At 39.3% G+C, this 15,066-nt stretch overlaps 1 protein-coding gene across 2 annotated transcripts in view; it reads right to left on the bottom strand.

The window, feature by feature from the left end:
• Nucleotides 1-15,066, bottom strand: part of IPO11 (importin 11) — a 97,750-nt gene that overhangs the window by 65,239 nt on the left and 17,445 nt on the right. For both annotated transcript variants that reach the window (XM_051642571.1, XM_051642572.1), the window contains exons 6-9: nucleotides 10,806-10,878; nucleotides 7,748-7,951; nucleotides 1,423-1,555; nucleotides 466-524 (exon numbers count right to left, since the gene is read on the bottom strand). In XM_051642571.1, the coding sequence (XP_051498531.1) occupies nucleotides 466-524; nucleotides 1,423-1,555; nucleotides 7,748-7,951; nucleotides 10,806-10,878 (469 nt within the window). The remainder of the gene's footprint in view (nucleotides 1-465; nucleotides 525-1,422; nucleotides 1,556-7,747; nucleotides 7,952-10,805; nucleotides 10,879-15,066) is intronic.

Raw genomic sequence — 15,066 nt, 5'->3', positions numbered from 1 at the left:
GGGAGATGTCTGAGTTTCCTTTTCTTTCTTTCTTTCTCCCCTCCCCCTGATGGGTTCCATACTCCAGGTTTTCATTGCAATCAGATAAATTCTAGCAATAGAATTTGATAGGACGAATATGCCATTACATTCATAATGAATAAAAACATCTCTTTGACTGATGGTGGAAAGTACATAAAAGACATCTTTCAGTAGGCAACAGGAGCGCCACTTTCATGTGACATGTAAGTTGGAAGGGGTATCTTTCTTTTCTTAAGCATCATGCCATTGGTGTCACAGTGCTTAGGATTTATCTGGGATCTGTCAGTTCTTAACTGATGGCAGCATAAGTTTGAGAATGTGTTGCTTGATGCTTCATTATGTAACACAGCTATGTGCCTTTCAACAGTTTTTAAACTCTAACCACTGCTAAAATAATCAAAAATATTTCTTATTTAGAACTAGAAACAGATATATGTCACTTACCATCACCTCTGCATTCCAATGAGGTTCCAAAAACCCATGGACTGTCAGTTTACGAAGCACTGGGAGAACAAAAAGGTTACTTGTGTAGGTATTTCTCAGGACTTGTTTTAACAGACTTCAGAACATGATTATGTTTAGGGTTGCCATTCCCTTCTTCCTGTTCTCCATATTAAGAAACTTATTTAATTTGGGGCCATTTGATGCCTCAACTATAGCTAACATTAATCTAATATTGCTTCAAAATTCAGTACATTAAATGTAAAATGAAGGTAACTGCAAGAATTACTGAATTAAGAATTCTGCAAAAGCTGCAAGTATTCAACCTCTGAAAGGCTCTGCACCAGGAAAAGGACCCATAAGCCATTTTCTCAGGTTTACAACTGCCAGTAAACCAGCAGAGCTGCATCTTCTGCAACAATTCAAGACTGTTCCCATCTACATTGCAAGCACCACAAACAAACATCTCAGTTCCTCACAGCAGCAAAGTATAGTATGGTTATGCATTCGTCTGAGTAAGTACTTGAGCACCAATGTAAACTCTAAACTGACTTCTAAGGCTACCTCTTCACTGAACAGAAGGTGAACTTGTCACAACAAAATGCATAGCTCAGGCTCCTCAGGTAAGTGCCTAAAGGTAGACAGATGCAAGCATAAATCATAACACAGTTGAAAAGCATCACGTTATGTCCTCCACTTCTCCACAACCTAGACTTTGACCTCTTACAACATGCAAATCCAAATGGTACATACTAAGAAACAAGAGTACCTTCTACCCCTTCTGTGTGAACTATCCTCCTTCTGCCTTGCTACAGGTACAGGTAAAAGGGACCAAGATTACTGGTTTTCCCAATGGGCATGGTTTTATTATAGAGTGCTCTTTACCAAAAAAAGTCTTAATCATTTACTATGAAGAAACTTATTTGATTTCTTACATTTAGTATCATTCTATATTATTACCTTTCAATGACAACAACGTTCTTTCTAGTGAATTTGTGGCTGCAGCTTCATCCCCTGTACAAACTTGCTGGAGGAATGTATCGGTATGATGATTCCACAAGGAACATGCAAAGCTATAAATACCTGATGCAAGCTGCAGAAAGAAGAAAAAACAACCATTTATTTATTTTCTGAATTTGGCTACGGAATAATAAATTCCTAAATGTTAAAGGCCAGTTACATTATTTAATCCATCCTGTTGTATAACACAGACCAGTGTTTCACTTGCTTCTTTGTTTTACGGAGTTGTATTGATCCAAACATGTTTCCCAGAAAAATATGTCTTAATTTCAAGATGTTACAATAGATTCTCCTGCTTCCTTAAATACTTTGTCTATGACTCTACCACTTGGAATATTTTAGGCCACCTTTCTTATCTGATTTTCATTAAATACACCCACAAGTCTACAACACAGTATGAAACTTCAGAAAACTCATCACCTTCTCTCCTACAAGACTGAAAAGGTTTGTCTTACTGCACAGTAAAGATCTGAATCAGCTTACCCTGGGACATAGCAGTTACATGCCTATCTCTAATAAAATATAGTATCGAATAATGCCTGCACTGAAAACAACTTATTCTGTTGATAGCGGCAAACTCTGGATTTTTTCCTTAAATTATTTAAAATACAGAATGACAAACAGTTTCTAATCAGTTAGCACTGAAAAAATCGCAAACTTAATTCATGTTCTAGTTTTCAAACAGTGCTTCCCGTGATAAAGGTATCTAAAGTATAAACATAAGATAAATAATTTCTCACTCAGTTATGGTAGCACTTGACAGCTTCATACTTAAGGAAGAAACCGCACAGTCTGCTACATGTTACATCAGTGGAATCAAAAGCACATATGACCTACTTATTTCATTCTTTGGTCTAAGTAAAGGTGAGACAGTAGAAACTCCGGATAATTATTCAATGATGTGTTCATAAAGTCACAAAAAAACATCACTAAATAATTATCAATAGTTTCAACTTACATTCTGGAGGTTGACTTTGGGTATTGGGGGAGATGTCTCTTAAATAAAATACACTAATACTAATATATTCATCTATGACCTGGACAAAGGGACAGAGTATCCTCAGCAAGTTCACTGCAGATATCAAACTGGGAGGACTGGCTGACACTCCAGAGGCCTGTCCTGCCATCCAGCATGACATGGACAGGCTGGAGAGCTGGGCAAAGAACCTAATGAGATTCAGCAAGGGAAAATGTAAGGTCCTGCACCTGGGGAGGAAGAACCCCATGCACCAATATAAGTTAAGGGTGGACCTGCTGGATAGAAGTTCTGAGAAGGAGGATCTGGGAGTCCTGGTAGACAGAAAACTATCCATGAGCCAGCAATGTGCCTTTGCTGCCAAGAAGGCCAACGGAATCCTGGGGTGCATAAAGAAGAAAGTGGCCAGCAGGACAAGAGGACAGTCTACCCCTCTACTCTGCCCTGATGAGGCCACCTCTGGAATACCACATCCACTTCTGGGCTCCACAGTACAAGAGAAACAGTTCAAGGAACTACTAGAGAGAGTCCAGTGAAGGGCAACAAAGATGACTGGGGGATCGGAGCACCTCCCTTATGAGGAAAGGCTGAGAGAGCTGGGACTCTGTAGCCTGGAGAAGACTGAGAGGAGACCTTATTAACGCCTGTAAGTATCTAAAGGGTGGGTGCAAGGAGGATGGAACCAGTCTCTTTTCAGTAGTTCCCAGTGACAGGACGAGGGGTAATGGACACAACACAGGAAGTCCCATTTAAATATGAGGAAAAACTTCTTTACGATGACAGTGACAGAGCACTGGGACAGACTGCCCAGGGAGATTGTGGAGTCTCCTCTGGAGATACTCAAGACCCACCTGGATGCAGACCTGAGTAATGTGCTCTAGGGCATCCTGCTTTAGCAGGGGAGTTGGGACTGAGTGATCTCTAGAGGTCACTTCCAACTCTGACAATTCCGTGAATCTGTGATAATAGCAAGCAGTAACAACTCAGATTAAAAACAAACAAAAAACCCAAAACCAACCAAACAAAAACAATTGAAAGCAGCCATAACAGTCGTAATAGTAGAATATACTCTGAATAAACCTATTTGTTTCTCATCAGATAAGTGTACCTTAGTACTAAAAAAATTTTAAAAAATAATTGCTTTATTAAAAATTGGGAAGACAGAACTATAAATAAACAGTATCAATTAGGAGGACCCACCACATTTTTACATTTGAAGTCTTTCAACTAGCAATTATAATTCCTATTACTGCAGGACCTAGAGACCTAGTCATGGGGCTAGGCTGCCTTCCGTTCCTCCAGTTGGTAAAACAGGCAAAGCATGCTGGTGGTGGTTAAAATATACTCAAGCTAAATAATAACTGCAAAATATCTTCATAGGTGGAAACTGTTAATTATGAACAGTAAACAGTAAAAGCAAAGATGACAGAGAGGTTTCAAATGTTGGAATTAACAGCCTTCCAACGATGATGAGGATTCCTATTCAATCTTCCTATTTATGATCATATTTCATCGTCAGTCTTCAAAGCAGCAAAGAAATCAGAACAATCATAAAATCCTCAATGAAGTTCAACATGGAGACTAAACTGAATGGTGTGTATCCAGTAGCAAAGAACTGCATATCCAAAACCCTGCAATTTACAGCAGGTCTGTAAGGAAAAGTACTTCCAGTTTAAGATAGAAATTGTGCAGGACAATTTCAGAAAAATATATTAAAAATATTCACATAAATTGTAAAAATATAATAGCATTAATTTAAAATCAAGGCCAAAAAGCAACAGAAAGCCTCCAAATCTGTCAAATGATCTGTCAAAACCGTAACCAGTAGTTTCACAGATTTGCAGTAAATTCATTATATCACATCTCCAGTATGTGCTATATAGATGGCTACATGCTATTACAAAAAAAGCCCAAATACTACAGGTTTTAATTCATACAATCACTTTATTTTTAAATGCTGTAGTACATTTTTATTAGATAGAAAAACAACTCACTGGTTTTACTTCCAAGCGCCATCATTTGAATCTAATAGACTAAGTCTATATAAATAGGCTCAAAAGAAAATAAATGTTTATAAGCATATCACCAACAGCATATAACCATATATTAAATTTTTCTGTTTGTACTAAGCCAGCTGATTGTACCATGAAGATGTTTAATGTAGTTATAACTGTACTATTCACCAGAAAGATGAAGTTATAAATAAGATGCACTTACAAGTTAGTCTATCACAGTTTGTATGTCAACCAAAATTTTTCATTTTAAACCTCAGGTAAAAAGAATTAAATCAGGGATGCCTTATCTGTCAGCACAAACTTGTAATCTTGTATTATATGAAAAATTTAACAAGTCTTTCAAAGCTACACTAAAAAAACCTTTAAATTTTAACTACTTGAAACAGTTTGCAATCTGCTATTTAAGCTTTTAGAACTTTCAGCTTTAAATGGCTACATACCACAAGAAAGATTTTTAACTGTCCGATAGAAGTCACATGCAATCCAGGAGATGTGAATTCCTTTTACCAGAAGACAGAAGTAGCAGACTTCAAAGTTGTCCAATTTTGCAATTATTAAAAAAAATTATTCCTTATATGTGAACCCTATAGAGCTGAATGTTCAGAAAATTTACTTTTGCCACTTCAAGATCAAAAAATTGAATATAAACAGTATTTTCAGAATCAAAGGATCGTCATGGTTGGAAAAGATCTCTAATATCAGAGTCCAACCATTAGCCAAGAAAACATTCCCAGTAGGGCATACCCTAAAGTGCCACTCTAACAGCTTTTATACCTCCAGGAATTGTGACTCAACCACCTCGGTGGGCAACCCGTTCCAGTGCCTCACCACTCTTTCAGTAAATAAATTATTTCTAATATCTAGCTTAAACCTCCCCTGGTGCAACTTCAAACCATTTCCTCTGGTCCTGTCATTATTCACTTGAGAGAAGAGGCCAACACCCACCTCACTATAGCCTCCTATCAGGTAGTTGTAAAGATCAATGTCTCCCTTCAGCCTCCTCCAAATGAAACAATTCCAGTTCCCTCAGCCTCTCCTCATAGGACTTGTTCATCTGACCCTTCACCAGCTTGGTTACTCTTCTCTTGGATGTCCTCCAGCACCCCAACACCCTTCCTGTGGTGAGGGGCCCAAACCTGAACACGGTACTCAAGATGCAGACTCACCAGTCCTGAGCACTGGGACACAATCCCTTCCCTTGTCCTGCTTGCCACACTATTCCTGATGTAGGCCAGGATGCTGTTGGCCTTCTTGGCACACCGCTGGCTCATACTCAGCCTTTTCCTCTGGGCAGTTTTCTAGCCACTCTTCTCCAAGCCTATAGCGTTGCCTGGGGTTGTTGTGACCCAAGGGCAGGACCTAACATTTGGCCTTGTTAAACCTCATAAAATTGTTCTCAGCCCATCAGTCCAGCCGTCCAGGACCCTCTGAAAAGCATTCTTACCCTCAGGCAGATCAACACTCCCACCCAATTTGGTGTCACCTGCCAACTTACTGAGGAAGCACTCAATCCCCTCATCTAGTTCATTAATAAAGATACTGAGTCAGACTTGTCCCAAAACTGAGCCCTGATGGACAGATAAAGATGAACTGAGAATTTTCTTTCATGTCAAGTCAGATCATATAGGAACTCTGGACACTGAACATATCCACAAGTTAAAACCCAACACTTAAGTTTAAAAACCCTTCTTATAGACTATGCTTACTAAAATGAAATTTCAATTATATTTTTGACAAGAACTGCCTTACAAATTAAAAAAAATTAAAAATTAATCCTTTTTGTCATGTGTCTGAAGTTGTGTCACTCTATATATAAAAGAATATATAAAGAAAATACCATACTGGAAAAGTGCCTTTCCATAAGGAAAAAGGTTCACACAAACTTAATGAGTTTCTGGGGAACATAAAATTGACAAAGGTAACTGAGCTTTGAACCTCATAAAATGGTGGAAATATAGCAAAGTTACTGTTAGATATTACAACATTAACAACAAATACTGGACCCTCTAACCTATTAACTCATTCCTGTCCCTCTACTGAGATGGTAGGGATTTGGTTATTTTGTCAAGGTGGGGCTTTGGGATTGGGTTTTGATTTTTCTTCTACATTCTTGACCATTTTCAGTATTTTCATCTGCATAACCAGGCTGTATAAGCAACATTTTGATTTAGGAGAGCTCTACAAAAGAACTAATTACCTCACTCACTCCTCATTGTTTCGGATTGATATCTGTAAATATACCAAAATCTCTACTGTTCAATTATGCAGACCATGCATAGTGGCCTAAGAGATTTCAAAACATAACCAATATTTCCTACGCAGAGGTTATATTCATCCATACTTCTACATGGCAGAGAGAGTAAATGCTACTCCTCTACACACATATGTCACAGCAACATGTCAGTGTTTCTGTCCTGCCCTATTACAAGAGCCAGCCTTCATTTCCTCAGGCTGTGGATGATTAAAATTTCACCTTAATGACTACAAAGCCAGAAATTTTTCCTTCATAGATAGCTAAACCTTCAGAAATAGTCTTCCTTATCTGGACTGTAATATTTTATTTTAAATGAAGGAATGAAATAAAATTTTGAAAAATCAAATTAAAGACATTTGGGAAAGATTTTCAACTCATCTAATTCAGTTAACTGTTCTACATGACTGTCCAACTCCAAATGGGATTGGAGATGCCACAGCCTACAGCCAAAGGTAAATCTGTGTTCTAGTCAGTGGATCCTTACAGCAGAGAATGTAAACTGCATGAGCCAAGATCTGGCATCTGCATTCATATCTTGTCTTTTAATTAACCTGGAAAAAGTAGTTGATCTGGAAAACCCCTGAACACATTTCCACTGATGAAAAAAGCAAAAAATACTGTGATATGAGAGACTAAAGCCCAGTATTTTTTAAAGACTATACTGAACTACCAAGCCAGAGCACACTTACAAGAACACCACAGATTCATATTAAGTAAGATCTGCTGTACAGCATCATAAGGCTGATAAGCAGATATTGTTTTGTGCATGAAGTTCTGCTTCTTAACTTAACAATGCTCAAGCTGCATGCAAAATTTATAAAGATCTCAAAACTATTTCACCTACAAACTGACCTTGAATTACTTCATATTGTACATATACTCACCAAAGTAAGACAGTTTCAAAGTCAGACATTCAAGTCAACATATCTGCTACTAACGCACTGCTGGCTAACCACAGCAAGTGGCAACCTGTACAACACATGGTTTCCATGCTCTACAATATTGCAGCATATCACTTACATCATAGAAAAGTTTCCTATCTGCAGCAAGCCTTTTGGATGCCAGAGTTTTTGTAACATGATAAAAGGTAAGTAGCGCTCTGTGCTGTCGAAGATCATCCTGCACTTTCACAGATTCTACAAGAGTGGGTATAAGTTCTGGCCATTGCCTTGGGCAGTCCACCCTGGCAACTTTGGCAATCAGTACAGAGATCTGAGTTGCTATCTGGAAAAAAGCAAAACAAAACACAGATTACACAAAGTCAAAGATAATTTAGAAACTGTATAATGCGGAAATTGACATCCAAATAAAACCTGAACCAAAAAAACCTAGTACGGATTGCTAGATTTTTGTGTGTGTTTTTCTCAAACTATGTTTAAGTTTGCTGAAAGCAAACATATGGGGGGAAAAATATGTCTTCCATCTTATTTTTATAGTAAATATTTACACAAAATGCTAAACCAGCTACCTTGTTTAAAGACCACTAAATTTAATTTTCTAGAAATCGCATTAGTGAAGAAACACACACTTGTGAACCACTTTTTACTTAGTAATCTTTCCTATTGCTTCCTACAAACAAATATAGGCAGCTGAATACATATTGCCCTTATTTCTGCTGTATCTGAGTTTTAGCCTTTGACAGAGACATCTCCTCCTCTCAGACAAATATGCCTGAAAGCTGCATTCCCAGCCCAGTGGCAGGAGCTGAGACTCTCACTTGTTTCAGATTCTCACACCACAGGCCAGGGGCACCTACACCACTCCCATCACTTGACTTTGGTTGCTGGCACCAAATTCCACTCACAAGAGTTTTTTAAGCATGCATACATGATGAACAGAATAAGATTACACAGGACAGGGAAGGGATTCAATGAGAAGACAGGACAAACAGTTGGAATTAGATGCAGGGTTTGTTCAGACATGGGTACTGACCAGCCATTTTTTTACACATGGTTATACCCTCTTTCTATCTGTTCCACATTTTGCTGCTCCACAACTTCCCTCCCCAAAACATTCCTTAATAAATCTTTTGTAGTCTTTAATAACCACAAATAATCCAAAACCTTCATGTTCTTCTTTCCAAATTTGCATTATAAAGGTCCTTGATTGGACAACCTTAATTAAGCAGATGCTCTCACCTTCATCATACCATTACAATTGCCACCATACTTCCAGCTTAGGTAAGAAGTCACATTCCTATGCTATCAAAAGGAATCCAAGCAACTTTTAGTCCTAAGAAGAAATAGTCATGCCTTTGCTGCTTCCTTAGCTGTTTCATCAAGTGTGATCACCCCACAAAACTTCTTACAATATTCATTCCTACCCACTTGCTTAGGGAGAATTGCTTCAGAATACTGACATCAAGTGTTAGGAAAGAAGAGCAGGGAGTCTTACTTATTTTTTGATTGAGTAATGTTAATTGACAGGAAGGAGTAAAAAAAACTTCTCAAGAAGAAACCTCTCCAGAGATGCTAAGAGTACTTAAAAAAACCTGTTTTCATATATTTCAAGGAGTATTTTGCTCCTCTGTTCCCTCCATATGGCAAATATCTTCAGATGGCATGGAAATCATGCACCCAGCATATGGCGGGTTCTGTTTCTCATCTTCCCACTCCCTGGAAGTCAGCTTGTATCATTACATCTCAATACTAAGTCTGTTTATTTTCTTTTTATAAGTACAAGGTCGTAATTTTTCTGCCTTCAATGATGCAGAAAGCACAAGCAGACAGCAACTGTGTTACTAAGTATCTGCAACCAGAAAAGAGCATGCATCAGAAACACAAGATTGCAAAACTCAGGCATATAAAGCAAACTGGACTAAATAAAAGGCACCTCTGAAAGGAAACTCAAGATATCTACAATACAGATTGGGGAAAAAGGCAGAACGGAGATAGATTCTGTAAATACTCTTCAAAATCACAATTGTTTGGGCAATCATTTAGGAAAAGGCTGCTGGCATAAAATAGAATTAAATCCTCCACACCTACTACATCCCAAAATTATCATAAGGACACACAAATAAATACATAAAGTTGCTAGCTACTCTTTAAAATGTCAGTTAAAAAGGTTCCAATCTCAGTCTGTGTGTTAGTTAGTTAGCCCCTCCAGGCCACATTACAATGTCAACAGCAGACAAAATTGCACTTGAAATAAAGACTTCAAATTCTAGTCAAAATTTTCACTGCACAAAGGTCTTCTATAAAGATGAAATTACCCTGTTGATGATACATTGCTCTAACTCTACAAATAACATTTATCCCATCAAGGAATCCTGACAAGTCAAAAATGAACTGCCTGCAGAACTGTCTTTGCCTTGTGCAAATCATTTATACATTTTCCTAAAAAAGGTCTCTAAGACCTAGCTTAAAATATTAGCATAGACTTCCTTGCAGAATCTCATACTTACGTAAGCAAGAATAAGTTAGCAGAAGGAAGACAGACTCATATAGCATACGCATATCCTGAGCTCCTAATACTAGCTCTATACTCAATTTAACAACAAATTCTTACTCTAATCAAAACAGTGGCTTAAAATTAGTAATTTTACATAAGACAAGACACCATCATACTGAAGCTTTATTTTGCCTATATAAATTAATTAATGCTGTGATTAGACATGACAGCAATACTGCTTAGGGAGCTCATGCAGTGGCATTCTCAACAGCTCGTCCCTATACCACCACCACCCTTTCTTGTATGGCTATTCTGGGAGGCAGGTAAGAGAACAGGGTACAGATGAAGAAAAGAGAAATAATGCAGGGACAGAAGATTATTTTTGAGCTACATCCATTCCCTGAACCATTTCATGAAATGGTTGCATAACAGCAAGGAACATCATAAACTGCCACTGCAACAAAACACAAACCTAACAGACAAAACTTACTGAATTATGATCTATGGAAAGAGATCTCACTTCAACATAAACATCTGTCTGAAAGGCCACATGTAAATTGCAACTTGTCAATTTATGATAATGAAGATGATGATGATGATGATTATTAACTTTGTAAAGAGAGAAATGTTAGATACCAATACAAGCATTTGCTGGGAGAGTAATACCTAGTTATTCACTACTAACCTGATTCACTGGCTCATTGAAGTTGGTAATAAGTCCAGCACGTAATGTAGTTTTTTCTTCTTCAGAAAGAGCACTGTAAGGATATAGATTAGAATATTATTTAATTTTCAATAAAAAACAACCATCAATTACTAGTCCAAACTATTTTCTCACTATTACTAGACACAGAAGTTAAATGATCATTTCCATTTGTGCATCTCACAGAATCACACAAACATTATTTTCAAGTGAACATCCCTTGTTTTTCTGCTATCTCAAAGATATTTGAAAAGAGAGGGAACAGTGAAACAGACAAGGCCTTATGACACCTTATGAGGCCTTTCAACCTCAGGTTTCTATGTGACCTTAGTAAACAAGAATGACAAAAGAGAAAGTTCACAGAGTAAGGCACCCAGATAAATTATCAAAAAAAGGAAAAACTGTACAAACTATGAACTGATTGCTATTTGACAGTTATTACTGTGGCAACTGATGACTCAAGCATGACTTTGTGCATGTATACTAATGGATAAGACAAAAAGCTTAAGGCAATCGTGGTACCAGATGACAGCACTTTTTGTAAAAGTAATAATCCTTCTCTACCACAAATCCTCTTCCACAAGCAAATCACATAGCACTTAAAAATATGGATCCTTTGAAAATTGTAACTTTGACTGAAAAATACACTGATATAGTCTTCAAAAATACAAGGAAAACTAGTAAGAAGGATAAATTCTAAGGCATGAAGGTTAACTTTCATTCAAGTGAATGTTTACACTAGCTGTATACTTCCTTTTAAGTGATCCCTCTATCAGTTTAAGATACAAATTATAGTGTCATATCATTCCCACACAACTTCAGACTTCTTATGATCCATGCCATTTTCTTTTAAGTTCCAGGCAGGAAATGTAACAAACTGCTTTTAAAACACTTTGTTGGTATCTAAAGATCATACAATCAGGAAAAAAAAAAAAAAAAGTCCATTTTAATTTACTGAAAGCAACTAGAAAGATGTTTCTTGTACAGAAAAAGACATACATTATGGTGCAAGGTTGTTTAGATGAAACTGTTTCACCTAACATTGCAACAATTTTGAAGCAAGCATGCAATCATCCCATTTCATTGAAGCCTAATTGCTGGAAATTAAACACATCTACACAACTCCTTCCAGTTTTCTGATCTCAGGCACAGATGTTAACCTACTTGTTTTACATAGTGACACTTAGAATGATGCCTAAAGCTTGCTAAAACACAGCTTTTATACTAAGCTAGACAATACTAAATATACACCTCAAAACAATAAAAATCAGAGGTAGTATTTACCCTGATATCAAACATTTGCAACAGTATTCTAATTTTCACTTTCCACCCTTTATATACAACATGAGCACTCATTATTTCCTAAATCAAAGGCTTGAGATTCTAAGTATGGTAATAAACAAGGAGGGGGGCAAAGCAAATAAATGTTTAGCTGGTGGCTCAGAACTGCACACCAAGTCTTATTTTCAAAGGTAATTTATAGGACTCAGGAACTATATTTACATTAGTTTTTATCAAGACTCAGGCTTTAAGATGGTTTTACATAAAGTTAAATCATGCCTAAAAACCTTTTAGGTGAAGTTTACTTAGATTTCTGCAACAGTACAAGTTTTTCTGCAAGGAACTATTTCAGTTACTAACCTAGATCCGCTAGATGACATTTTAGGTAAATACATTTCTGTGGTAAATTAATACAAAAATGCAGTGTATCATTTCAATACATACAGGCACACTGCTTCTTAAAACTTGCAAGTTACTATTAATACAATTAAGAAATCTCAATTAAATGGAGCGGGTACAATAACTATCTTTTAGTGATAACAGAAAGCACCTAGAAAACTGCTTTGTAAAGAAAAGGAATTGTTTCACTGTATTATTTCATTTCCATGGCTTGTGAGCACGGGAGGCCCCTTGCCTTAATTGTTTTGGGTTTTTTTCAATAATTGTATTAATCACACATGCATACTCCAAGAGCCACAAGCAATTTGTTAAATAGATATGCTGTGATTAAGGAGGGAACGGCAATAGGCTTGTGTGGACAGATGCCTCAAACACAGCAGCCACCCATGAGCGAAGCTGCCAAAGCGCAAGGTGTCCTGGTTTGAGCCAGCATGAAGCCAATTTTCCTTCTACTGATTTTTTTTTCCTTCAGTAAGCTTTCTTTTAACTAGCACCAGTGTGTTCTAACTAAGGGTGATAAGACAGTGGAATGTTCTTCTAACCGCTGAGTCTTCAAGGTCGCACTTTCCCTCTGCCAGCTCAGACACTACGGGGAGATCTATGACCCCCCTGCCCCGTAGGAGGGTGAGTTAGACAGACAGCAAAACTGGCCAGAGATATTCCCTTCCATGTATCTACATAAGCTCAGAGGAAGGTCAGAGATCACAGAAGACAACTTCCTTCCTGCTTCTCCTTCCCTTCTCTTCCATCTACGGCCGGCATCCAGGCAGGACTCCATCCATCCATCCATCACCACCGACTCCCAGGGTTGAGCTCTCCTGACCCTCATCACTCTGTGCTCTCTCTGGCAGCAGCTCCGGGATTTCTCGGGGCTGTTTCCAGCTGAGGGGAGTGCTGTGGGAGTTGCTGGGGGTGGGAGAAGTCAACAGGGGTTTTGCACATATCCGAACACATCTGTATATAATTGTGGATATTATTTTATACCACCGGTGTTCAAATAAAGCCGTGTAGTTCAGTCTTCAACCCAGCCAAGTCTCTCTCCGTCGCTCCCTGGGCGGCAGGGGCAGGGGATGCAGAGCGTTCCTGCTGCCGGACCCGCGCCAAACCCCGACCCCAGGGAACCAAACCTCTCACCCCTGCCGCGCGCGCGGCACCCGCCGTGACGTCACGGCGGCGCGAGCCGCTGCGCCAGGCCCGCAGCGCCACCTGCTGGGCAGCGCGCGCCCCGCCGGCCGCTCCTCCCCCGCGGGCCCGAGGTCCGGAGCGGGGGCAGCGGGGGCAGCAGGGGGGAGCAGGGGGGCAGCAGGGAGCAGCAGGGGGCAGCAGGGGGCAGCAGGAGCAGCAGGGGGCAGCAGGGGGCAGCAGGGGCAGCAGGGGGCAGCAGGGGGCAGCAGGGTCAGCAGGAGGCAGCAGGGGCTGCAGGGGCAGCAGGGAGCAGCAGGGGGCAGCAGGGGGCAGCAGGGGGCAGCAGGGGGCAGCAGGGGGCAGCAGGGTCAGCAGGAGGCAGCAGGGGCAGCAGGGGGCAGTAGGGGCAGCAGGGGGCAGTAGGGGTCAGCAGGGGGCTGTGCCCTCCCGCCCGCGGGGCGGCGCCACCCCCACTGCCTGGCTTGCGTACATGAAGAAACATGCCCGCAAGTATTTTAAAAGTTATTCCAGAGCTTTTTTAAAAAGGTCTGCTATTTCATAAACCAAAAACGCCAATCTGAAGAGCCATTTAGTTACCATTTAAACAAATAAAAGCACGGACTTGAGAAGTATTATTAAAGCTGCCAACACAGTAATCGAATCAGAGGTGGAGTTCACAGACTACAGGACTTTACAGCAATTATCTGTAAAACCAAATGTTCAAGAAAAGGAACTCTTAACAGCACTCAAATTCAAGAAAACCGATTTCTGAAGAAATCAAAACCACATACAAAACCAAAGCAACGTCACCTTTTGAGGAGTCTGACAACAATTTCAAAAAATAGGCTGAACTGTGCCTGAGAAGAAGCTTCAACAACCCTAGGCTCCTCTCCACGGCAATCTGGAAAGCTGCCTGTGGAAGCATGAGGGAGAAAGTTCCTAGGCCCATCCCTAAAATCACTATCACCAGAAAACACTGCTTTAAGTCCAAGGCAGATGTAGATATTTAAGGCATTTATACATAAATAGACACAGATACTTAAGAGTAAGTAGCAGGAATATGACAAGAGCCAATGACCACGTGCAAAAAGCAAAGTATTTCAGAAGGTTCACTTTTGCTTAAAAAAGTGTATTCACTGTGCCTTAGCTATGCATTTTAGCACAATGAAACGCTCAGCTACTGTAGTGTCCCAAATAATTCAATCTCAACATCCTCCGTCTTCATAGTAGCAGCTGAGAATCCATGAATGCTCAGCAAAAATTGTAAGGTTGGTCCTGCTTGAATAATCTGAAACCCCCTTCAGTACAACAGATGCATTTAACTTACTGAGAATGTTTTTGGAGATTGAAACTTCTCCACAAGTACATAAATATTCAAGAAAAATTGTTTTAAAATACATTATCTTTAGCCCTGATTTCCTAAGGAATTGAGGCTATA

Source organism: Apus apus, chromosome Z (genome assembly GCF_020740795.1).
Source record: "Apus apus isolate bApuApu2 chromosome Z, bApuApu2.pri.cur, whole genome shotgun sequence".
In the NCBI taxonomy this organism is placed as follows: Eukaryota; Metazoa; Chordata; class Aves; order Apodiformes; family Apodidae; genus Apus; species Apus apus.
The sequence above is the reverse complement of the archived record's forward strand: the minus strand, read 5'-3'. Positions and strand labels throughout refer to the sequence as shown.